This window comes from Haematobia irritans, chromosome 4 (assembly GCF_050003625.1).
Source record: "Haematobia irritans isolate KBUSLIRL chromosome 4, ASM5000362v1, whole genome shotgun sequence".
Classification (NCBI taxonomy): domain Eukaryota; kingdom Metazoa; phylum Arthropoda; class Insecta; order Diptera; family Muscidae; genus Haematobia; species Haematobia irritans.
The window spans coordinates 206,417,522-206,444,479 of record NC_134400.1 but is presented as its reverse complement, the minus strand read 5'-3'; the positions used below and the strand labels follow the sequence as shown (position 1 = coordinate 206,444,479).

Below are 26,958 nucleotides of genomic sequence, written 5' to 3'. Positions count from 1 at the left end.
ATATATATATATATATATATATATATATATATATATATATATATATATATATATATATATATATTTATATATATATATATATATATATATATATATATATATATATATATATATATATATATATATATATATATATATATATATATATATATATATATATATATATATATATATATATATATATATATATATATATATATATATAATTGTTCTTCTTGCGCAAAATTTTAAGCACATTAGGGTACAACTCTTGCTTCTGGGGCCATATAAGTCAATATCGGGCGAAATATATATATATTTATTTTTTATATATATATATTATATATATATATATATATATATATATATATATATATATATATATATATATATATATATATATATATATATATATATATATATATATATATATATATATATATATATATATATATATATATATATATATATATATATATATTTCGCCCGATATTGACTTATATGGCCCCAGAAGCAAGAGTTTTACCCTAATGTGCTTAAAATTTTGCGCAAGAAGGACAATTAGTACTATAGTCAAGTGTGCCAAATTTTATTGAAATCGGTTCAGATTTAGATATAGCTCCCATATATATCTTTCGCCCGATATCGACTAATACGGTCCCAGAAGCCAGAGTTTTACCCCAATTTGGTTGAAATTTTGCACTAGGAGTACACTTAGTAGTGTAAGTCAAGTGTGCCAAATTTTATTGAAATCGGGTTCAGATTTAGATATAGCTCCCATATATAGCTTTCGGCCGATTTACACTCATATGAACACAGAGGCCAATTTTTTGCTCCGATTTAGTTGAAATTGTGCACAGGGAGTAGAATTAGCATTGTAGCTATGCGTGCCAAATTTGGTTGAAATCGGTTCAGATTTAGATATATCTCCCATATATAGCGTTCGCCCGATTTACACTCATATGACCACAGTGGCCAATTTTTAACTCCGATTTAGTTGAAATTTGGCACAGGGAGTAGAATTAGCATTGTTGCTATGCGTTCCAAATGTGGTTGAAATCGGTTCATATTTAGATATAGCTCCCATATATATTTTTTTCTGATTTCGAAAAAAATGGTCAAAATACAAACATTTTCCTTGTAAAATCGCCACTGCTTAATCGAAAAGTTGTAAAAATGACTCTAATTTTCCTAAACCTCTAATACAAATATATCGAGCGATAAATCATAAATAAACTTTTGCGAAGTTTCCTTAAAATTGTTTCAGATTAAAATGTTTGCCATATTTTTATACCCACCACCATAGAATGGTGACGGGGGTATAATAAGTTTGTCATTCCGTTTGTAACACATCGTAATATCCATTTCCGACTATATAAAGTATATATATTCTTGATCAGGGAGAAATTCTAAAACGATATAACGATGTCCGTCTGTCTGGCAGTCTGTCTGTCTGTCCAGTCGTCAATAATGAAGCAATCGTGCTGAAATTTTGCACAAACTCGGCTTTTGTCTGCAGGCAGGTCAAGTTCGAAGATGGGCTAAATCGGTCCAGGTTTTGACTATCCCCATATAAACCGACCTCCCGATTTGGGGCCTTGGGCTTTTAGAAATCGTAGTTTTCATCCAATTTGCTGAAATTTGAAATCTAGAGGTATTTTATGACCATAAAGAGGTGTGCCAAAAATGTTGAGTATCGGTCCATGTGTTGGTATAGCCCCCAGAAACCGTAGTTTTTATCCAATTTGTCTGAAATTGGAAATCTAGAGGTATTATAGGACCATAAAGAGGTGCGCCGAAAATGGTGAGTATCGGTTCATATTTTGGACCGATTTCTCGATTTTACTTTTTGGGCTTCTAGAATCCGAAGTTTTTATCCTATTTGCCTGAAATTGGAAATCTAGAGGTATTTTCGGGGCATAAAGAGGTGTGCCGAAAACGGTGAGAACGATCGGTGAGAACGATTTCCCGATTAAACTCCTTGGGTTTCTAGAAACCGTACACACAAAAAAATTTCACGAAATTTTTTTCCAATTAAAATTTTAATTGAGTTTTAAAAAATATTCAATTAAAAATTTAATTGATTCAACAAATTTTTTAATTGAAACAAAAATCAATCACAAAAATAATAGTATTAATTAATTTTTTAATTGGATCAATTAACTTTTTAATTGACCTTCAATTAATTTTTTAATTGATACTATCATTTCTGTGATTGAAGACATTTCAATTAAAAATTAATTGGATCAATTAATTTCGTGATTGAATCAGAATTTTTTTTGTGTGTGTAGTTTTTATCTGATTTGCCTGAAATTGTAAATATTCTGGTATTTTAGGCTCACAAAAACGTGTATCGGATTAAGTTTTTATCGGTCCTGTTGGTAATGCCTCCATATAGACCGACTTCACTTCTTGAGAGTGTAGAAGGCGCACTGATCATGGAAGTTGCTTGAAACTCAATGTAAAATTTCTAGATTTTACTTCTACAGATTTAAGATTTCAAACCAAGACGTTAATTTTCTTGCGCACTTACAACAGATGTTAATGATTCCTCTAAAACTCAAACATAAATGGTTCTTATAAATCCAGAATCTGATATAGTCCTCATAGGTGAAATCTTTAAATTTATCTACGGGAAGTGTCCTCAAGCCCTTCTGAAATTCCAAAGGAAACCCCAATATTTGGTTCATGGTGGTGGGTATTTAAGATTCCGCCCGGCCGAACTTACTGCTGTATATACTTGTTTTTTACTAACATTGTGTTCCACCCTAGTGTATTAGCCGACTTCAATTTTGAGTCTATATATTTGGTAGAATTCTATCAAATTCTGTCCAGATCGAGTGATATTTAAATGAATGTATTTGGGACAAACCTTTATATATAGCCCTCAGCACATTTGCGGGTGTGATATGGTATCGAAAATTTAGATCTACAAAGTGGTGCAGGGTATAATATAGTTGGCCCGTCCGACTTTAGACTTTCCTTACTTGTTTTAGTTTGTATTATTGGCTTCAGATGTTTTTTGTCGGTTAGTTCAGGTACGTCAGGTAAGTCAAGTTCTTGTGAGTTATATTTGATTTTTCCTTTTATTTCGTTTATAAGTTCTTCAATTAGTTTCTTCGGGAATGAGTTTGTTGATAAGATTCCTGTGATTATTTTGATGGGTTTTTCAAGAAATTCCTCATCGCTAATTGAAAGAATTCGGTGAATTAAGCTTTTTGCTGTGTTAATTATTTGGTTCCTTGGTTGTGTCCAATTGAAATTGATGATACGTCCAAATGATGCTTCCTTAGAGAACTAGTCAAATTTGATTTCACCTTCCCTGTGGTGAAGTTTGGTGTCCAGATATGCGATTTGCTTATTATGTTCCATTTCAATAGTAGGAATTAAATACTTTAAGAATCTCATCTCTTTCATCCATCTTAATTATGGCTAATATGTCATCTACATATTTCGATATGTATTTGATATGGATATTCTTCAATATCAGCAATTGTTGGTGATAGAGGATTGCCCATAGGCATGCCGAATACTTGCTTATAAACGTTGTTGTCAAATATGAAATAATTATTATCCATTAAGCAAAACTTGAGTATCTCTAAAAATTTTGATCTTGGAATTTTTGTTTTATTGTTTGATATTCCATTTTTTTCATAATAATTTGTATGGCTGTGTGGATGGGAGTATTGGTAAATAGTGAAATGACATCAAAGGATACAAAATTTCATTCTTGTCCAATATGAAGTTCTGTAGATTGTTCTTCAGTTGTAACGATATCTTGATATTATATTTCTCGGATACTCTGTAGCAAGGAACATTGATAGAGGAAACGATAGGTATAAGTGGCGTGTTTGGTTTATGGATTTTGGGTAATCCGAATATGCTGCAGCAGCTGAGGAGCAATGTAATTTCCTTTTTTCCCATTGATCAATAAAGTTATGTTTGAAGAGTTCGTGGACTAAGTTGTTATTCTTCCGCTGTGGTTTTGATGATGGGTCTACTCTAGATACTTCATAAGTGTTTTTGTCTGATAAAAATTTGTCCATTTTTTTTCTTGATATTCATTCTTCAACATAGCCACTGTTTTATTGCCTTTATCAGCGTGAATAATTATTATGGCCTTATTTCGTCTCAAGAATATGCGAGTTTTCTCAAAAGTCGTCAATATAAATTTATCTCTTGTCGTCTTTTTGAAGTTTCTCTTAAACGAAGTAATTCTATTAGCGAGTTTTAACCTACTGATTTATTTTGATTCCTCATCGTCCATGTTTTATACATTCACTCTACATCTGCTATCACATGTAATGTCGAAAAATGTTTTTCACTGACAGGCAAGGCAAATTTTCTACCAAGTGAATGTATCCATTTACATTCAGTCGGGATTATCACGTTTGTTTTATTTACAAACCATTGATCGTTAAATGTGAACCCGTATTGTTTTGAAGGCTTTTTCTTTCAGTGTTTCTATTTTCCTCTTTTGTGTATTTCTGATTCTATTCTACTGTTTTGTTTGTGTATAATTTCTACTAAAAACGCTTTCTCATTGATAAAGAAAATTAATCAAATTTCAGGTAGATTTTACTTAAGCTTCAAATTAAACTGGGATTAATTGGACAGACAGACGGAGAGGCCTCGAATCGGAGAAACAGCCTCAAATCTATACAAGTCAAAACAAAATAAGAAGGGATTAAAATTCATCATAAACGAAATTAATGAATTTTTTCACCAGAATAGATTATGGATCCTCTACAGGTATAGAGACACTTGTCGGTTCATTCATATTCATGTTTAGGTCTTAAGTCTTTTGACTCGAAGAAAGACTTTAAATTATATTATTTGTTCAAAATAACTCTCATTTACAATTCCAACTTCATCAGAAAAATATACCATTTTTCATGGGTTTTACGTCATTTATTGTACTTGTTACTGTGTTTTTTTTCTTTGGCCATGAAAAGTCTTGCCCGATTCAAAATTCGAACCAGGGTCCCCATAGCTCTTGTTTGCCATAGCTTGCTTGGGCTGCATGGTTCTCACAATTGTTTTCGAAGAGTACCATAATATGATTGGAGTTTTTGTATGGCGATTATTTTTATTAAGAGTATGTGGTCATGATCTAAAATATTATGATATACACAGTGGTTGACATGTAATGCAACAAAATAAAAAAAAGACAAGTTCGAAGATGGGCTATATCGGTCCAAGTTTTGATATGGATGTGCATTTCTTTCTATTTTTTGTTGGCTGCTTTAACCAAGACAGCAAAAATGTAGCGGTTCAAGGTCCAAAACATTTTTAGCATAACACGTTTCTGATTACGCTATTTGCCGGTAGAGAATTGCATGTTTGATTAATTCTCATAAATGATCTAAAACTTGGACTAATCGAAATACAAGTTTTATTTGTGGAGATATATTTCATCAGACGAAATTAGATAGAAATGCAAAGAGCACACAAACCCAATATTTTGGCCTCATCATCCAGAATTAAAAGGTCATCAGAATAAATTTACATAATTTTGGGTTGTGTTCTATGATATTAAGGAGTTTGAAAATGCATGTAATTGAACACCAAGTTTTTGTCTACGCAAGATTCCAGTAATATAAAAAATAAAAATTAAATTGAATACAAAATTTCTTTAATATTCCGAAAGTAGTTTTTGTCACTTTTTATGTCAATTAATTTAGAAAGATTTTATTTAAATTACTAGTCTACAATGCAAATGAATCATTAGGAAACAAGAATAGTAAATTTTGCCACTGTTTATAATGGGTTCGAAATTAAACATTTCCATACCCATACTTATGGTTCGATAGAGATGACTAATATTCCATTATGGAGAGATGAAAACTCACCTATTCCCAGACGGATTGTTGGTTAGGTGTACTCAAAGAAAAGTTTACTTGGATCTAAAGACAATTGTCTTCTTAAGGATTTTGGTAGTAATTCCGAGTCTAAGATGCTGCTTCATTCAAATAAGGACAAGCAAACTATCTGGTTTTAATGCTAGTATAATCCATTTTGTGATATATGTTACTTACAAAGCTATTTATGTTCATAATAAAATAGTTTCCTAATTTCAAAAAATATATTTCTTTAGTTTAATGAAAAATGTCCTTTCCTGAGAGATATTCGTTTTTAACGGGGGATGTACATTTCAAAGATTCGTGTCCTAAATTTAAAAGTAGAATTTCCAAAGCAAATATTATGAACTTTCTTAATATTGTGTAAAGTGCGTGTCCTAAAATGTATAATTCGTAATTTTTTAAAAACAAGTAAGGAAAGTCTAAAGTCGGGCGGGGCCGACTATATTATATCCTGCACCACTTTGTAGATCTAAATTTTCGATACCATATCACATCCGTCAAATGTGTTGGGGGCTATATATAAAGGTTTGTTCCAAATACATAGATTTAAATATCACTCGATCTGGACAGAATTTGATAGTTTTCTACAAAATCTATAGACTCGAAATTTAAGTCGGCTAATGCACTAGGGTGGAACACAATGTTAGTAAAAAAATATGGGAAACATTTAAATCTGAAGCAATTTTAAGGAAACTCCGCAAAAGTTTATTTATGATTTATCGCTCGATATATATGTATTAGAAGAACCGATTTCAACAAAATTTGACTCGCATAGCTACAATGCTAATTCTTCACAAAAATTTATTTATGATTTATCGCTCGATATATATCTATTAGAAGTTTAGAAAAATTAGAGTCATTTTTACAACTTTTCGACTAAGCAGTGGCGATTTAACAAGGAAAATGTTGGTATTTTGATCATTTTTGTCGAAATCAGAAAAACATATATATGGGAGCTATATCTAACTCTGAACCGATTTCAATACAATTTGGCACACTTAACTACACTACTAATTGTACTCCTAGTGCAAAATTTCAACCAAATTGGGGTAGAACTCTGGCTTCTGGGACCGTATTAGTCCATATCGGGCGAAAGATATATATATATATATATATATATATATATATATATATATATATATATATATATATATATATATATATATATATATATATATATATATATATATATATATATATATATATATATATATATATATATATATATATATATATATATATATATATATATGGGAGCTATATCTAAATCTGAACCGATTTCAATAAAATTTGCCACACATGACTATAGTACTAATTGTTGTTTTTGTGCAAAATATTAAGCAAATTAGAGTAAAACTCTGGCTTCTGGGGCCATGTAAGTCCATATCGGGCGAAATATATATATATGGGAGCTATATCTTAATCTGAACCGATATCTTCCAAAATCAATAGGGTTCTATTCTGAGCCAAAACACATACTTGTGCCAAATTTGAAGTCGATTGGACTAAAACTGCGACCTAGACTTTGATTACAAAAATGTGTTCACGGACAGACGGACATGGCTATATCGACTCAGAAGCCCACCCTGAGCATTTTTGCCAAAGACACCATGTGTCTATCTCGTTTCCTTCTGGGTATTGCAAACATATGCACTAACTTATAATACTGCACTAATTTATAATACCCTGTTCCACAGTGTGGCGCAGGCTATAAAAATTTACACCAATCCATATTTTTCAAGATGTGGGATATGTGCTGGTATTAGTCAAACAAGGCAGAAATCGGATTTTTTACTTTTATTTTTTAACGATTTTTTATGATATCCAAAATATTGAAATTGTATTACAACCGAAGGACTAATGCGTCACAAATGATGATTTTAAAAGAAATAAGGAATATATTTTTTTTTGCAACACTTCTTTGCACTGGTTTTAAAATTTTTCCTATTTCTATTCTAATACGTGCAACAATATCACAACAATTGACATTGAAGCAAACAATAAGAACTACGTAAAATGTCTATGACATAGATACCAATTCATGAGTGATTGACATAGACAAAGTGGTTTCACTTTTGACAGATATCTTTTCGTCACCGTTTGTCGTGAATCTATTTTTGGTTATTTTTAATTTTTGGATGACAAAATCATTTCGCTAGTTTTGGTTAATTTGCATTATTAATAAGATATTCAATTTTAATCAAACCAAAGGTTATCGGCTTTTTTGTTTGTGGTGGCTTTGGTAGTAAATCCACAATGACTGAGTAACTTTTTTTCTAGTAGTCTATTTCATATTTGATGGGCGGTGGTCTGAAGGCACAACTACCCATATAACCGTTATAATATGTAGAGAAAAAAATTATTATTTTTTTTTTATTCAATCACGAACTTAATTGTTCCAATTAAATTTTATTTACAATTGTTTCAATTGATTCATTTAAATTTTGTTAATATTTATAATTATTAGCTGTATAGACAAAATAGATTAAGGAATTTCAGAAGGAGAGCGCTGAGGTTCCGTCAGATCCTGTTCAATATAACCGTGTAGCGTTTTATGATTTTGACAATCCTCAAAAAAGTGACTGCCAAATTAAAAAAAAACAAGTATATACGGCCGTAAGTTCGGCCAGGCCGAAGCTTATGTACCCTCCGTCATGGATTGCGTAGAAACTTCTTCTAAACACTGCCATCCACAATCGAATTACTTAAGTTGCGGTAACGCTTGCCGATGGCAAGGTATCTTAAAACCTCCTAACACCATCTTCTAAGTTGTATGTAAGTCCATACGAGGTATATATTAAATCAAAAAAGATCGATCCATACGTATTGGATCAGTTTGACAAAGTAGACATAAAATTTTAACAAAATTTTCTACAGAAATAAAATTTTAACAAAATTTTCTATAGAAATAAAATTTTCACAAAATTTTCTTTAGAAATAAAAATTTTGACAAAATATTCTATAGAAAGAAAATTTTGACAAAAATTTCTACAGAAATAAAATTTTAACAAAATTTTCTATAGAAATAAACTTTTGACAAAATTTTCTATAGAAATAAAATCTTGGTAGATTATTTGTGGCTCGAGTGGCAACCATGATTATGAACCGAATAAAATTTGAACAAAATTTTCTATAGAAATAAAATTTTGACAAAATTTTCTATAGAAATAAAATTTTGAAAATGATGAAAATTTTATTATGAACCGATTAATTTTAATAAAATATTCTCTAGAAATAAAATTTTGACAAAATTTTCTATAGAAATAACATTTTGACAAAATTTTCTATAGAAATAAAATTTTGGTAGATTATTTTTGGCTCTAGTGGCAACCATGATTATGAACCGATATGGACCAATTTTTGTGTGATTGGACCAATTTTGGTATGGTTGTTAGCGACCATATACTAACACCACGTTCCTAATTTGAACCGGATCGGATGAATTTTGCTCCTCCAAGAGGCTCCGGAGGTCAAATCTGGAGAACGTTTTTATGGGGGCTATATATAATTATGGACCGATATGGACCAATTCTGGCACGGTTGTTAGAGACCATATACCAACATCATGTACCAAATTTCAGCCGGATCGGATGAAATTTTCTTCTCTTTGAGGCTCCGCAAGCCAAATCTGGCGATCGGTTTATATGGGGGCTATATATAATTATGAACCGATGTGGACCAACTTTTGCATGGTTGTTAGAGACCATATACCAACATCATGTACCAAATTTCAGCCGGATCGGATGAAATTTGCTTCTCTTTTAGGCTCCGCAAGCCAAATCTGGGGATCGGTTTATATGGGGGCTATATATAATTATGGACCGATGTGGACCAATTTTTGCATGGTTGTTAGAGACGATATACCAACACTATGTACCAAATTTCAGCCGGATCGGATGAAATTTGCTTCTCTTTTAGGCTCCGCAAGCCAAATTTGGGGATCGGTTTATATGGGGCTATATATAATTATGGACCGATGTGGACCAATTTTTGGATGGTTGTTAGAGACCATATACCAACACCATGTACCAAATTTCTGTTAGAGGCTCCACAAGCTAAATCTGAGGGTCCCTTTATATGGGGGCTATACGTAAAAGTGGACCGATATGGCCCATTTTCAATACCATCCGACCTACATCGATAACAACTACTTGTGCCAAGTTTCAAGTCGATAGCTTGTTTCGTTCGGAAGTTAGCGTGATTTCAACAGACGGGCGGACGGACGGACGGACGGACATGCTTAGATCGACTCAGAATTTCACCACGACCCAGAATATATATACTTTATGGGGTCTTAGAGCAATATTTCGATGTGTTATAAACGGAATGACAAAGTTAATATACCCCCATCCTATGATGGAGGGTATAATAAAATGAATTCTATTGTTTTGTTTTCGAAAATGTATGCTACTTCAATTTTATTGAATCTACTCCACTTTTTTCCAAAATTTACTTCACTCAATTTTTCAGTAGCGGCAGCACTGACCGGGAGGGATGACGAAAAATATCAACATAAAACAGCGAGAGAATGAAAAGAGAGCAATTTCTGTGAAACCGCTTGTATGTTGTTTCGGAAAACTGTTTTATGATAAGGCCAAACATTTGATATGCTTAAGTCTAAATATTATTTAATTTGAATATTAAAATGAATAGACATTCGGAACCAAGAGAATAGACATTTGAAAAAAAAAACAGCATGTGTTTTCGCCTTGAGAGCAGAATTTTATGTATGTGTGGACATGTGTTTTGTATATTATTTTGACATTATGGGCACAATTTTTATACCCTCCACTATACGATGGGGGTTTGTAACACATAGAAATATTGCTCTAAGACCCCATTAAGTATATATATCCTGGGTCGTGGTGAAATCCTGAGTCGATCTGAGCATGTCCGTCCGTCCGTCTGTGGAAATCACTCTAACTTCCGAACGAAACAAGCTATCGTCTTGAAACTTGGCACAAGTAGTTGTTATTGATTTAGGTCGGATGGTATTGCAAGTTGGCCATATCGGTCCACTTTTACGTATAGCCTCCATATAAATGGACCCCCAAATTTGGCTTGTGATTGCTCTAAGAGAAGCAAATTTCATCCGATCCGGTTGAACTTTTGTACATGGTGTTAGTATATGGTTTCTAACAACCATGCAAAAATTGGTCCACATCGGTCCATAATTATATATAGCCCCCATATATAGCGATCCCCCGATTTGGCTTGCGGAGCCTCTAAGAGAAGCAAATTTCATCCGATCCGGTTGAACTTTTGTACATGGTGTTAGTATATGGTTTCTAACAATCATGCAAAAATTGGTCCACATTGGTAAATAATTATATATAGGCCCCATATAAACCGATCCCCCGATTTGGCTTGCGGAGCCTCTAAGAGAAACAAATTTCATCCGATCCGGCTGAAATTTGGTACATGGTGTTAGTATATGGTCTCTAATGACCATGCAAAAACTGGTCCACATCGTTCCATAATTATTTAAAACCTCCATATAAACCGATCCCAAGATTTGGTTTTGGAGGCTCTTGGAGGAACAAATTTCATCCGAGTCAGTTGAAATTTGGTACATTGTGCTAGTATGTGGCCGTTAATAACCATGCCTAACTAGGTCCATATAGGTCTATAGTTATATATAGCCTTCAGATAAATCGATCCCCAATGACACAAAAATTGGTCCATATCAAGTTCATAATTGTATATAGCCCCCCATATAAGCGTCCCCCATATTTCAATTCTGGCTCTCTACCACGTATGGACTAACTCACAATTTAGAAAATGATCTTAAGAAGTTTTAAGATACCACAACCCAAGTAATTCGATAAAAAAGATAAAAAAGACCACAAATTTAAAGACAATTTCATTAAATTTAAAGAATTTTTCTGAATTATTAAAGTCAAGTCGATCTTAGCCCAAACATTTTTTCTTTCATGTTATGATACCCATTTTTAAGTGAAATCACTTAATTATAAGGACAACACGACTTCGTTGAAAAGTTTATCGACTTTTGGACAAGGAAAAAACTTTATATTAGAGAAATGCGTTTTTTATGCTAAGCAAAATGTGCATTCGTATTTTAAAGACATGAAATCTTTGACCTCACGACAATATTTTTTTCAGTGTACAAAGAATACATTACCAATAAAGGAAAACTACTTTGGCCTAACATTTAATTTCTGAGGAAAGGATTATTTTTTTTTTTTGGTCTATTAAAATCAGTCAATCAATTTTATTCATTAAAACCTGCTTTGCTTCCCAGAAATCTTTGTTTTAACGAAACTGGGTTTTTGGCTCGAAATCAATAACAAAATCCTTAAAGCATGAAATCAGATTGGTGTTTTTGATATACATTTTTATGTTCTTATCTGATGATTTTTTTGCCTAGAAATGCAATTGAAGTGTAAGGACAAGAAAGTTTAAAACAGTATATATATATACATATATATATATTTTTTTCATTCTATTTAAAAAAAATCTTTGTTGTTTCTATCTTAACTTAAAATTCTAAATTGTATTTAGGCAATGGGCAAATGAGCACCAGTGGGTTGGAAACCGTTTTCATCAGCAACATAATTGACAGTGAAGGTTTCACCGGTCTTTTCGTCGGTCCAGCTGTAGGAGCCGTGGACAACGATGGCTTCGTGATCGGAACCAGCATCCTTTAAATTACCATCGGCTTTGTGACTGAATCCATCACTGGTGGCAACGTTGAAGTTGAAAGATTCAGGACCAACTTCACTGTCGTTCTTGACGATTTCAGCATCGGGGCGTGGGGCTGCCAAAGCAACGGCAAAGAGAGCAGCGAAAAGTATAATGAATTTCATATCGATTCTTGTGTTAGAATTGCGTTTGCAAAGTTCCAAAATTTATTTGCTGATATTCTCTGAATATGACCTGCATATATATACCTCAGCGATGCTTTGAAAATCAAATGATACCATAATAAAATAAAATGTATTAAGAGCAAGTTTTTTACTCGTCCACCCATCTAATTATTTCTATTTTAGAAATTTGCATGCATTACTTAATGCATCACAGCTCAAGCGCATTGCTGCCGCTTTGAAATAATAAATTCAAGAAATTTTATAAACAAACCATTTCTGATAGCAATTTAGATTTTTGCGTCTTTTTGTGATAGAGTAAAGTTTTATTATATTTAAATAGAGAATTAATGTACTTAATTTACTTAATTTACTGCGTACTATGAACCATAAAGAAAGTATATTATATATAAAGAAAGTCATATATTCCAAAATCTGACCCAAAGAGATACTTGTGCCAAATTTGAACTCGATTAGTCTAAAACTGCGACCTAGACTTTGATTGCAAGAGTGAGAAAAATATTACTAAATCTGAACCGGTTTCAACCAAATTTGGCACACTTAAGGAGACTATCAATTGTACTATTTTAAGTCATCTATATTAGACGAATGATATATATTGGACCTATATCTAAGTCTGAACTGATTTTTTTCCAAATGTGGCATACATAGTTGGAATGCCAATTTTTTTATCTCTGCAATAATTTAAGTAAGTCAGAGTGAAAGTTTGGCTTCCGGGCGAAGGATACATATCAGCAGTGTTGCCAGTATTGGGGATTTTTCCCCAAATTGGGGATATTTTTTCGTAAATAGGGACGAAATTTTTGAAATGGGGATTTGGTGGGGAATTTCCAAAAATTTGGTGATTTTTGTGGGGATTTTTTTTCGAGAAATTGGTTTAATCGTTTTTAACAAAATGTTATTTCTAAAATTCTATTCCTATAGACCATTTTGCCAAAATTTTATTTCTATAGATATAAATGTTATTTCCATAGAAACTTTTGTCAAAATTTTATTTCAATAGAAAATTTTCTCAAAATTTTATTTCAATAGAAAATTTTGTCAAAATTTTATTTCAATAGAAATTTTTGTCAAAATTTTATTTCAATAGAAAATTTTGTCAAAATGTTATTTCTATATAGAAAGTTTTGTTTTATAATACCCTCCACCATAGGATGGGGGTATATTAACTTTGTCATTCCGTTTGTAACACATCGAAATATTGCTCTAAGACCCCATAAAGTATATATATTCTGGGTCGTGGTGAAATTCTGAGTCGATCTGAGCATGTCCGTCCGTCCGTCCGTCTGTTGAAATCACGCTAACTTCTGAACGAAACAAGCTATCGACTTGAAACTTGGCACAAGTTATTGATTGTAGGTCGGATGGTATTGCAAATGGGCCATATCGGTCCACTTTTACGTATAGCCCCCATATAAACGGACCCCCAAATTTAGCTTGCGATTGCTCTAAGAGAAGCAAATTTCATCCGATCCGGTTGCAATTTGGTACATGGTGTTAGTATATGTTCTCTAATGACCATGCAAAAATTGGTCCATATCGGTCCATAATTATATATAGCCCCCATATAAACCGATCCTCCGATTTGGCTTGCGGAGCCTCTAAGAGAAGCAAATTTCATCCGATCCGGCTGAAATTTGGTACATGGTGTTAGTATATGGTCTCTAACAACCATGCAGAAATTGGTCCAGATCGGTCCACTTTTACGTATAGCCCCCATATAAACGGACCCCCAAATTTGGCTTGCGATTGCTCTAAAAGTATCAAATTTCATCCGATCCGGCTGAAATTTGGTACATGGTGTTGGTATATGTTCTCTAATGACCATGCAAAAATTGGTCCACATCGACCCATAATTATATATAGCCCCCATATAAGCCGATTCCCAGATTTGACCTCCGGAGCCTCTTTGAGGAGCAAATTTCATCCGATCCGGCTGAAATTTGGTACATGGTGTTAGTATATGTTCTCTAATGACCATGCAAAAATTGGTCCACATCGACCCATAATTATATATAGCCCCCATATAAGCCGATCCCCAGATTTGACCTCCGGAGCCTCTTTGAGGAGCAAAATTCATCCGATCCGGTTAAAATTTGGTACGTGGTGTTAGTATATGGTCTCTAACAACCATGCAAAAATTGGTCCATATCGGTCCATAAGTATATATAGCCCCCATATAAACCGTTCCCCAGATTTGATCTCCGGAGCCTCTTGGAGGAGCAAAACTCATCCGATCCGGTTGAAATTTGCAACGTGGTGTTAGTATAAGGCCGCTAATAACCATGCCGAAATTGGTCCATAGTTATATATAGCCGATCCCCAATCACACAAAAATTGGTCCATATCGGTTCATAATCCTGGTTGCCACTCGAGCCAAAAATAATCTACTAAAATTTTATTTTTATAGAAAACACTGTCAAAATGTTATTTCTATAGAAAATTTTGTCATTTTTTCAAAAAAATGTTGTTAAAATTTTGTTTCTATAAAAATTTTTTTCCAAGTTTTTTTTCTATAGAAAATTTTGTCAAAATTTTACTTCTATAGAAAATGTTGTCAAAATTTTTTTTTTCAAAATTTTATTTCTATAGAAACTTTAAACTTAATTATATACGTATTTAATCGGCCTTTTTTAGTTTAATATATACCACGTATGGACTATGTGGTATATATTACGGTGTTAGGAAGTTTTAAGATACCTTGCCACCGGCTTCAGTAGAAGTTTCTACGCAATCAATGGAGGAGGGTACATAGGTTTCGGCCTGGCCGAACTTACGGCCGTCTATACTTGTTTTCATATAGAAAATTTTTTCAAATTTTTGTTTCTATATAGAAAATTTGGTCAATTTTTTTTCTATATAGAAAATTTTCTCAATTTTTTTTTCTATATTCATTCATAAATACAAGGAACTCCCATTTGCATATCCCCAGCGTTTGAAAGATTTTTATTTGCATAGAAACTTTTGTCAAAATTTTATTTTTATAGAAAATTTTGTCAAAATTTTACTTTAAAAAGAAAATGTTGTCAAAATTTTCAATAGAAAATGTTGTCAAAATTTTATTTTGTTGTATTTTTATATAGAAAATTTTGTCAAAGGTTTATTTCTATATAGAAAATGTACTCAGAATTTTTTTTTCTATATTCATTTATAAATACAAGGAACTCCGAACTCTCATTTGCATATCTCCAGGATTTGGAAGACGACCACCAGTCTCTTGGTGCTCGAAATCTTGATCTTATTACAGCTTGCTGGTTTATTATTACTGATTTTCTACAGCAGAGCCGTTTGCTTCATTTTTTTTTCAAAAAAAACAAAATCATGGTCGAAAATGTATTGGGGATTTTTGTGAGGAATTTAAATTTAAATTGGGGATTTTTGGAGACGAAAATATGATAATTTGGGGACAAGAGCCTGAAAAATACTGGTAACACTGCATATCAGAACTACGAGCATATATAATGTGAACCACATTTAAAACACATACTGACATGGGTCATTTTACTCGTTTTGAATAAATTGAAGAAAATAAATGCGAAACGCTGTCTTCTGGGGGCATATAAGTGTATATCAAGCGAATAGATACGGGAGCTATAACTAAATCTTATCCGATCTCTTCCAAATTCAATAGGGATCGATGCAGACCCAAAACACATATTTGTGCCAAATATTAAGTCGATTGTACTTTGGTTACAGCACGTAAGGAAAATCTGAAATTGGCTGGGACTGACTATATTATACCCTGCACTACCAAGCAAAAAAAGCGTCGCCAAAAACATAATGAAAATGTTTTTTTTTTTGGATCCGGAAGTGGTGCAAAATTAACTCAGAAGCGATGAATTTAACATCTTGGCTTGTCATAGGACGGAAATTCTCCATTTCAACAGCCGTTGCACTGAATTTGCATCACTTCTTTAGGTGTGATCCGAATTCAATGTTTTGGATGTAAATTAAAAAATTCTGTGATATTATGTCAAATAAATAATTTTTATAATTTGTTATAATTTTTAATGGATTCTAACGCTTGTCGGAAACGTTTGACCTCAACTATTTTCAAAAATTCACTAATTTTCCCGATTGGATTTTGCATTTTTGTCGACAAAATTTAAATGATTTGTACCATTTTATGAATTCTTACTCTGTTTTTAATCTATTTGAAACAAAACAAGTTAAAATTATCAATTAAAAGTATGGAAAAAAACCAAGTTATAAAAAATTGAATTAAAAGAACTTCCTGGGTAGTTCAAATAAAGAACATCATTGGGAGTGCATCATTGGAAGTGCTTTTAAAGTTGTACCTTTGGAAGAACTTCCAAATTTTTCTGCTGGGTACTTCATTGATCCACATTTTCGATACCAATTCAAATCCTTCGAATTTGTTGGGTCCTACGAGTATATATGGTTTATATTTTTTAGGTTTATATTCCTAAATTTTTTAGGCTTCTGCAAAATTTTTTGACTTAAAATTTAGTACAATATGGTAAAAGAAATATGAGAAAAATTTAAATCTAAAGCCATTTAATTTCGCAAAAGAAAAAAGTATATGGGAGCTATATATAAATCTGAACCGATTTCAATTAAATTTACCGCACTTACCTACTATGATAACCACAAAAAGATTTCAAGAGCAAAATGTTATTTATGGACGGCGAACATGTAACAAAAATCTGTTCACAGACATACGGACATAAATAGACACATGGTGTCAAAATAAAATATTGAAAAAATGTTTGTAGAAATAAAATTTTGACGACATTTTCTATTGAAATAAAATATTAACAACATTTTCTATGTAAATAAAATATTGACAACATTTTCTATGGAAATAAAATATTGACAACATTTTCTATGGAAATCAAATTTTGACAACATTTTCTATGGAAATCAAATTTTGAAAACATTTTCTATGGAAATCAAATTTTGACAAAATTTTCTATAGAAATAAAATTTTGACAAAATTTTCTATAGGGGTGAGCATATTCCTTCTCTGGGTGTAATTATACTTCTTGTGCGAAATTTCAAGCAAATCAGGGTAAAATTCTGGCTTATGGGGTCTTATATATCGTGCGAATGATATATATGGGAGCTATATCTAAATCTGAACCGATATCTTCCAAAATCAATGGCTAAATATGAAGTCGATTAAACCTGCGATCTAGATTTTGATTACAAAAAGCTGTTCATAGACAGACGGACATAAATAGACACATGGTGTCAAAATAAAATATTGAAAAAAATGTCTGTAGAAATAAAATTTTGACGACATTTTCTATAGAAATAAAATATTAACAACATTTTCTATGGAAATAAAATATTGACAACATTTTCTATGGAAATCAAATTTTGACAACATTTTCGATGGAAATCAAATTTTGACAACATTTTCTATGGAAATCAAATTTTGACAAAATTTTCTTTAGAAATAAAATTTTGACAAAATTTTCTATAGGGGTGAGTATATTCCTTCTCTGGGTGTAATTGTACTTCTTGTGAGAAATTTCAAGCAAATCAGAGTAAAATTCTGGCTTATGGGGTCATATAAGTATATATCGTGCGAATGATATATATGGGAGCTTTATCTAAATCTCAACCGATATCTTCCAAAATCAATGGCTAAATATGAAGTCGATTAAACCTGCGATCTAGACTTTGACTACAAAAATCTGTTTACAGACAGACGGACATAAATAGACACATGGTGTCAAAATAAAATATTGAAAAAATGTCTGTAGAAATAAAATTTTGACGAAATAAAATATGGACAACATTTTCTATGGAAATCAAATTTTGACAAAATTTTATATAGAAATAAAATTTTGACAAAATTTTATATAGAAATAAAAGTTTGATCAAATTTTCTATAGAAATAAAATTTTGATCAAATTTTCTATAAAAACATAATGTTAATCAAATTTTCTATAGAAATAAAATGTCGATCAAATTTCCTATAGAAATAAAATTTTGACTAAATTTTCTATACAAAGGAAATATTGATCATATTTGCTATAGAAATAAAAGCTTAAATCTTTAAAACCTTTAAATTCGACACATTTACAATTGAATTTATACCCCCACAAAATTGTCGCTAATAGGAAGGATCACTCATTAATTCGAAGAAAAAACATTTTTTTTTATACTAACCACAAAAATTTTATAAAAATCTTATAACAATAAGAAAAAGATTTTTTTTTTTAATTTTGGAAGTAAGATTTTCTTAAACTTTTGGTAGATTATTTGGGGCATGAATGGCAACCGTGATCCCTATAATTATACCATGCGTCACACTGTGGAACAGGGTATTATAAGTTAGTGCATATGTTTGCAACACCCAGAAGGAGACGAGATAGACACATGGTGTCTTTTGCAAAAATGCTCAGGGTGGGCTCCTGAGCCGATATAGCCATGTCCGTCTGTCCATGAACACATTTTTGTAATCAAAGTCTAGTTCGCAGTTTTAGTCCAATCGACTTCAAATTTGGCACAAGTATGTGTTTTGGCTCAGAATAGATCCCTATTGATTTTGGAAGAAATCGGTTCAGATTTAGATATAGCTACCATATATATATTTCGCCCGATATGGACTTATATGGCCCCAGAAGCCAGTTTTTACCCTAATTTGCTTAAAATTTTGCACAAGAAGAACAATTAGTACTATAGTCAAGTGTGCCAAATATTATTGAAATCGGTTCAGATTTAGATATAGCTCCCATATATATCTTTCGCCCGATATGGACTAATACGGTCTCAGAAGCCAGAGTTTTACCCCAATTTGGTTGAAATTTTGCATTAGGAGTACACTTAGTAGTGTAGTCAAATGTGCCAAATTTTATTGAAATCGGTTCAGATTTAGATATAGCTCCCATATATATCGTTCGCCCGATTTACACCCATATGACCACAGTGGCCAATCTTTTACTCCGATTTAATGGAAATTTTGCACAGGGAGTAGAATTAGCATTGTTGCTATGCGTGCCAAATTTGGTTGAAATCGGTTCAGATTTATATATAGCTCCCATATATAGCTTTAGGCCGATTTACACAAATATGACCACAGAGGCCAATTTTTTGCTCCGATTTAATTGAAATTTTGCACAGAGGGTAAAATTAGCATTGTAGCTATGCGTGTCAAATTTGGTTGAAATCGGTTCAGATTTAGATTATTTTTATATAGCTCCCATATATAGCTTTCGCCCGATTTACACTCATATGACCACAGAGGCCAATTTTTAACTCCGATTTAGTTGAAATTTTGCACAGGGAGTAGAATTAGCATTGTTGCTATGCGTGCCAAATTTGGTTGAAATCGGTTCAGATTTAGATATAGCTCCCATATATATGTTTTTCCGATTTCGACAAAAATGGTCAAAATACCAACATTTTCCTTGTAAAATCACCACTGCTTAGTCGAAAAGTTGTAAAAATGACTCTAATTTTCCTAAACTTCTAATACATATATATCGATCGATAAATCATAAATAAACTTTGGCGAAGTTTCCTTAAAATTGCTTCAGATTTAAATGTTTCCCATATTTTTTTACTAACATTGTGTTCCACCCTAGTGCATTAGCCGACTTAAATTTTAAGTCTATAGATTTTGTAGAAGTCTATCAAATTCTGTCCAGATCGAGTGATATTTAAATGTATGTATTTGGGATAAACCTTTATATATAGTCCCCAACACATTTGACGGATGTGATATGGTATCGAAAATTTAGATCTTCAAAGTGGTACAGGGTATAATATAGTCGGCCCCGCCCGACTTTAGACTTTCCTTACTTGTTTTTATTATAAAGAAACAATGCACTTGTGTATCACAATCGTTGTTTTTTTTTCTTTCTTTATTTTAAGTTTAAATATTAAACTCTATTTAGGCAACGGGCAAATGAGCACCAGTGGGTTGGAAACCATTTTCATCAGCAACATAATTGACAGTGAAGGTTTCACCGGTCTTTTCGTCGGTCCAGCTGTAAGAGCCGTGGACAACGATGGCCTCGTGATCGGAACCAGCATCCTTTAAATTACCATCGGCTTTGTGACTGAATCCATCACTGGTGGCAACGTTGAAGTTGAAAGATTCAGGACCAACTTCACTATCGTTCTTGAGGATTTCAGCATCGGGGCGTGGGGCAGCCAAAACAACGGCAAAGAGAGCAGCAAAAATGATGACAGATTTCATTTTGTTTATGTTGTGGTTCTAACAAAGTTCAAGACTTATTTACTGCTATTGTGTGATCGGTGTTTACATTTATACCCCTATTCTAGATATTGCGATGCGTTTTGCCAAATTAATTCACATTAAAAACAGAAAAAAGAAATTCACCTAATCAACATGAATTATCTGTTAGGGCATTTTAATCAAATTTTCATAGATTTTAGTGTTATGCGCCGCACACCGGTTTATAAAGTCAGTGGGTTGCACATGCGCCAATTCATAGAACATTTTTTTTTATCAAAACAAATATATGAGCGTTATTTAAATTTATGCTAAAATATAAGTCTCTATCAATAGAAATGTTACCATTAGAAATCATATAAAAAGAAATCACAAATTCAAAACAAATAACAAGTTATCGTTTTATTCTCCAAATAAAAAATGCATTTTTTTAAACTAAATGTGGGAGTTGAGATATAAAGAGTAGCAAATGTCAATATTTCAATCAATTAAACTTAGCCACTGTGGCTTCCTTAATCATCAGTTAGTATTGAAAACAACATTTGTATGAGTTATCCAGAATATCGTTGAACTGGTGTTCATTTGTTCAGTGATAATACTGAAAGTATGAATATTGAATCGGCCGTAAAAAGATCCGCCCCTACCATTGAGCTAAACATAGAGGACATGGGTGCTGCCTCCCCATTGATAAGAGAGAATTTCACACCTTGTGGCATCACAATGGACTGAATAGTCCAAGTAAGCCTAAAAATAACGTACTGGCAGTATACCTTACCTAACCAAAACTTTATTGCACTATGAGTTGAACCTAAAAGTAATAAGGTGTCATAAACAAACGCACTAGCATTTAGCCATTACCATATACGAGGGCGGTTCGGAAACTTCTTAGCCTATCAATGACTAAAGGGTGATACGGTCAAAATTTGGTCAAGGGAAAACGCGTGTAAATCGGTGAAATCGTTTATTTAAAAAATCAAATTAAATTTATTTTTCAAGTTCAATTAGTATAAAATTCAGGAAAAATATTCAGTTAGGCTTTCGCTTTTCCAAATCCGAATTGCCGGGCCTCACGCTTGACACCTGCCATCAGATTTTGTACAGCCACCTTGTCCACCTTCTTCGCCGCAGAAAGCCAGTTTGCCTTGAACTGATGCTCGTCCTTAGCAGTTTTTTTTTTGGTCTTCTTTAGGTTCCGCTTGACAATAGCCCAGTATTTCTCAATTGGGCGGAGCTCTGGCGTATTGGGAGGGTTCTTGTCCTTGGGAACCACCTGCACGTTGTTGGCGGCGTACCACTCCATGGCCTTTTTACCGTAATGGAAAGATGCCAAATCCGGCCAAAACAGTACGGAACAAGCGTGTTTCTTCAGGAAAGGCAGCAGACGTTTATTCAAACACTCTTTCACGTAAATTTCTTGGTTCACAGTCCCGGAAGCTATGAAAATGCTGCTTTTCAAGCCACAGGTACAGATGGCTTGCCAAACCAGATATTTCTTTGCGAACTTTGACAGTTTTATGTGCTTGAAAATTTCTGCTACCTTACCCCTTCCTTTTGCCGCATAAAACTCCTGTCCCGGAAGCTACTTGTAGTCGGCTTTGACGTAGGTTTCCTTGTCCATTACCACGCAGTCAAACTTCGTCAGATTCGTCGTGTACAGCCTCCGGGATCGCGCTTTGGCCGTCGTATTTTGTTTATCATCGCGATTTGGAGTCACTACCTTCTTGTAAGTCGATAGTCCGGCTCGTGTTTTGGCTCGATGCACGGTTGTAGACGATACACCCAGCTTATCTGCGGCATCTCGGAGAGATGTCTCAGCGGCTTCCGGTTTTCGATTTCCCCCCGATCCAGACTTCCTGGCTGTCGACAAACGTTCCCCAAACACTTTATTTACATTTGTAACTGTAGATTTGGCAACTTTTAGAGATTTTGCCAACTTTGCGCGCGGATTTTCGCGATGCGCGAGCAAAATTTTGTTACGCTGCTCTTCTTGCTTGGACGGCATTTTGACAACTGAAGAGTGAATTCCAAAATCAAAGTAGGACCAACATTCTACACACACACATCTTCAAAATGAGGGGTGCTCAGGTGTTTTAAATGCAAAATTGAAAGAAATACGTCAAGTTTATATTGACCGAATCACCCTTTACCTAACCTAACCAAACCTTTTTTTGCACTATGAGATGAACCTAAAAGTAATAAGATGTCATAAACAAACGCACTTGCATTTAGCCATTACCATATACGAGGGCGGTTCGGAAACTTCTTAGCCTATCAATGAAAGGGAATAGTTAGTTTTTCAAAAATATTTTTATTTTTCAATATAACCTTCTGAAACTTCAATACACTTAATCCCACGCTTTTCTAGCAATTCTATCCCTTGATTAAAATAGTTTTCCTCAAGGTCTTCAAGATAGTGGTTTACAACTGTAATTGCATCTTCATTTGAGGTAAAATGCTTGCAAGCAAGGAATGTTTTTTAGATTTGGGAACAAGTAAAAGTCACTGGGAGCTAACATAAATCGGGAGAATAAGGTGGGTGGTCAAGCAACTCGTGCTTTAATTCGTTGATTTTAGCCATTGTTAAAACACTCTTGTGCGTTGTCTTGATGAAAAATTATTTTTTTGTGTTGTAAGCCGGGACGTTTTTCTCGAATTTGTACATTTAATTGGTCCAAAAGTTTGCAATAGTACTCTGAAATTATTGTTTTACCCTTTTGCTGATATTCAATAAAATACCTTTGAAGTCCGAAAAAACCGTTGCCATAACCTTACCAGCCGATTGAATTGTTTTTTGCCTTCTTTGGGGCAATTCCTCCAGCTTCAGTCCATTGTTTGGATTGTTCTTTTGTCTTTTGTCCGGAGTATAGTGGTGGATCCATGTCGATCCACGAACGATGCTTAAAATCCATTTTATTTCGCTTAAAACGATCCAAGCAAGCTTGAGATATGTTCATTTTTATGCGGTTTTGAACGACTGTTAACAAATGCAGCACCCATCTTGCAGAAAGCTTTTTCATCAGTAGTTCTTCATGCAAAATTAAATGGACTCGATCATTTGAGATGCCCATGATATTAGCAATTTCACGCACTTTTATTCGTCGATAATTTAATATAATATCATGGAATTTGGCTACAATTTCTGTTGTTGTTGCTGTTTTTGGACGTCCACTACGTGGTTCATCTGCAATGCTTGTACCACCACGTTTAAATTCAGCAACTCAATTTTTTACTGCTGCATATGAAGGAGCACTTTCACCTAACATTTTCACCATATCATTATGAATTTCTTGTCCCGATAAACCTTTTTTATGTAAATATTTAATGACAGCACGCATTTCTAATTTTTCCATTGCAAAAAATTGCGGATGCGTCTTTTTTGAACGCCTGTTTCTATATGAAGGAGTTGCCAGATCGAAAAAAATTTAACATGTGTTCATAAGAGAGATGGAAATTTCCAAAACACTTAACATTTTTCTGTTTATACCGCGCTTTTTGTGCTAGGCTAAGAATTTTCCGAACTGCCCTCGTACACGGACGAAAAAGACTGTTTTTCATATGTTTCGGTGTAAAAATGATATATTTGGATCTCAAATGTTTGGGTCGAATCTTATGTACCCTCCACTATAGATTACGTATAAAGTTCTACCAAAGGCTGTCATCCACAATCAAATAACTTAGGTTGTGGTAAAACTTGCCGATGACAATGTATTATAAAATTTATTAGCATTGTCTTCTAAATTGCACGTTAGTCCATATGGAGTCTACGTTAGATAAAAACAAGCATATGCGGCCTTAAGTTCGGCCGGGCCGAATCTTAAATACTTATTATTACCATATTATATATATTTGCCACATACCATATTTGCCACAGTTTTGTGTGACCTAAAATACCTCTAGATTTCCAATCTCAAGCACAAAATTGTAGTGTCCATAAGCCAAGAAGTCAAATCAGGAGGTAGGGCTATACCTAAACATAGACCGGTACACACCATCTTCGGTTTACTTGTTTATGGACCCTAGTCTTGAGCCCAAATAGAAAATCGGGCAATATGGGGACTATACCAAAACATAGACCGATTCTTACCTTGTTCTGCACATTAAATACCTTTAGATTTGGAATTTCAGGTAACTACACTCAAAAAAAGTTTACTTGGATCCAAAGATTTTGACCTTCCCTTAAGGATTTTGGTATTGATTCCGAGCAAAATACGCGGCTTCTTTGAAATAAAGAAATTTTTGAGGGACCTATCTGGCTTTAAATCTAGGACCAATAAAATTGAAATTAGGATACAGATCTCATTTATCTAATTTTCATTCTCTTTCTCTTTTCGCGGATTAGTAATAAAGGTACTCACGTACAAACAAATGCCAGTTTAAAAATTCAAATTGTAACGGATACTTCAAAGTAAAAAATATTTTCTTAATTCCAGAAAAACTTTAAACCAATGACTCTAAATCCTCAAAATAACTCGTAGCCTATATTTGAAGCGTTTTTATCTTAAAACTTAAGTTATTTCAATATTTCAGTAAATTTAAGGACAACTTCTTTAAATCAAAAATGTGTTTCTTTACTTTAAGGAAAATTAGCCTTAGTACAAAGACATGTGACTTTAACGGAGGGACGAAAATTTACAAAATTTGTGTCCTAAATGTAATGAAAACCATTTTTGAAGCAACGATTATAAACTTTATTTTAATTAAAATTTCATAATTTTAAAGAAATTTGTCCTTAATATTTTGTAAATTTTGCATCCTAAAATTAAGGTTGCGTAATCTTTAATATCACGTAAATATTTTTTTCAGTGTAGGATACATATTGCGGTGTGTAGATGCTCCAAATCGGCGGCAGGTTTCTATCCTCGAACTTTACCTGCCTGCAGACGAGTTATGCAAATTGCACCACGATATTGAATGCCGTTACGCGATTACAACAGATGGTCCGACGGACATCGTTATATCGTCTTAGAATTTCTCCCTGATCAAAAATATATATATTTTATGTAGTCAGAATAGGGCTTTCATTCGCGATCGATTTATGTACCCACCACCATAGAATGGTGACGGGGGTATAATAAGTTTGTCATTCCGTTTGCAACACATCGAAATATCGATTTCCGACTATATATATATATATATATATATATATATATATATATATATATATATATATATATATATATATATATATATATATATATATATATATATATATATATATATATATATATATATATATATATATATATATATATATATATATATATATATATATATATATATATGATCAAGAAAAAATTCTAAGACGATATGACCATGTCCGTCTGTCTGGCTGTCTGTCTATTGTAATCACTATACGTAAAAGTGGACCGATATGGCCCATTTGCAATACCATCCGACCTACATCAATAACAACTACTTGTGCCAAGTTTCAAGTCGATAGCTCAACAGACGGACGGACGGACATGCTCAGGTCGACTCAGAATTTCACCACGACCCAGAATATATATACTTTATGGGGTCTTAGACCAATATTTCGATGTGTTACAAACGGAATGACAAAGTTAATATACCCCCATCCTGTGGTGGAGGGTATAAAAACAAGTATATACGGCCGTAAGTTCGGCCAGGCAGAATCTTATGTACCCTCCACCATGGATTGCGTAGAAACTTCTGCGAAAGACTGTAATCCACAATCGATCTTAACACTTCTTAACATCGTTTTCTAAATTGTGAGTTAGTCCATACGTGGTATATATTAGAAAAAAGTTATGGGGGCTACAATTATGAACTTGGTATGGACTAAATTTGGTGTGATTGGGATCGATTTATCTGAGGGCTATATATAACTATAGACCGATGTGGACCCAGTTAGGCAAGGTTGTTAACGGCCATATACTAGCACAACGTACCAAATTTCAACTGACTCGGATGAAATTTGCTCCTCCAAGATGCTCCAAAACCAAATCTCGGAATCGGTTTATATGGGGGCTATATATAATTATGGACTGATATGGACCAATACCTGCATGGTTATTAGAGACCATATACTAACACCACGTACTAAATTTCAATCAGATCGGATGAATTTTGCTTATCC

At 33.2% G+C, this 26,958-nt stretch overlaps 2 protein-coding genes across 2 annotated transcripts; both read right to left on the bottom strand.

The window, feature by feature from the left end:
* Positions 1-12,330: 12,330 nt before the first annotated feature.
* Positions 12,331-12,693, bottom strand: LOC142236769 (larval cuticle protein 65Ab1-like). The gene has a single exon (XM_075308051.1). The coding sequence runs from the start codon at positions 12,668-12,670 to the stop codon at positions 12,362-12,364; it is 309 nt and encodes a 102-aa protein (XP_075164166.1). The 5' UTR covers positions 12,671-12,693; the 3' UTR covers positions 12,331-12,361.
* A 7,799-nt stretch (positions 12,694-20,492) lies between these two features.
* LOC142236101 (larval cuticle protein 65Ab1-like) lies at positions 20,493-20,881 on the bottom strand. The gene has a single exon (XM_075307353.1). It carries the CDS (start codon positions 20,862-20,864, stop codon positions 20,556-20,558), a length of 309 nt encoding a protein of 102 aa, XP_075163468.1. The 5' UTR covers positions 20,865-20,881; the 3' UTR covers positions 20,493-20,555.
* Positions 20,882-26,958: the final 6,077 nt, after the last annotated feature.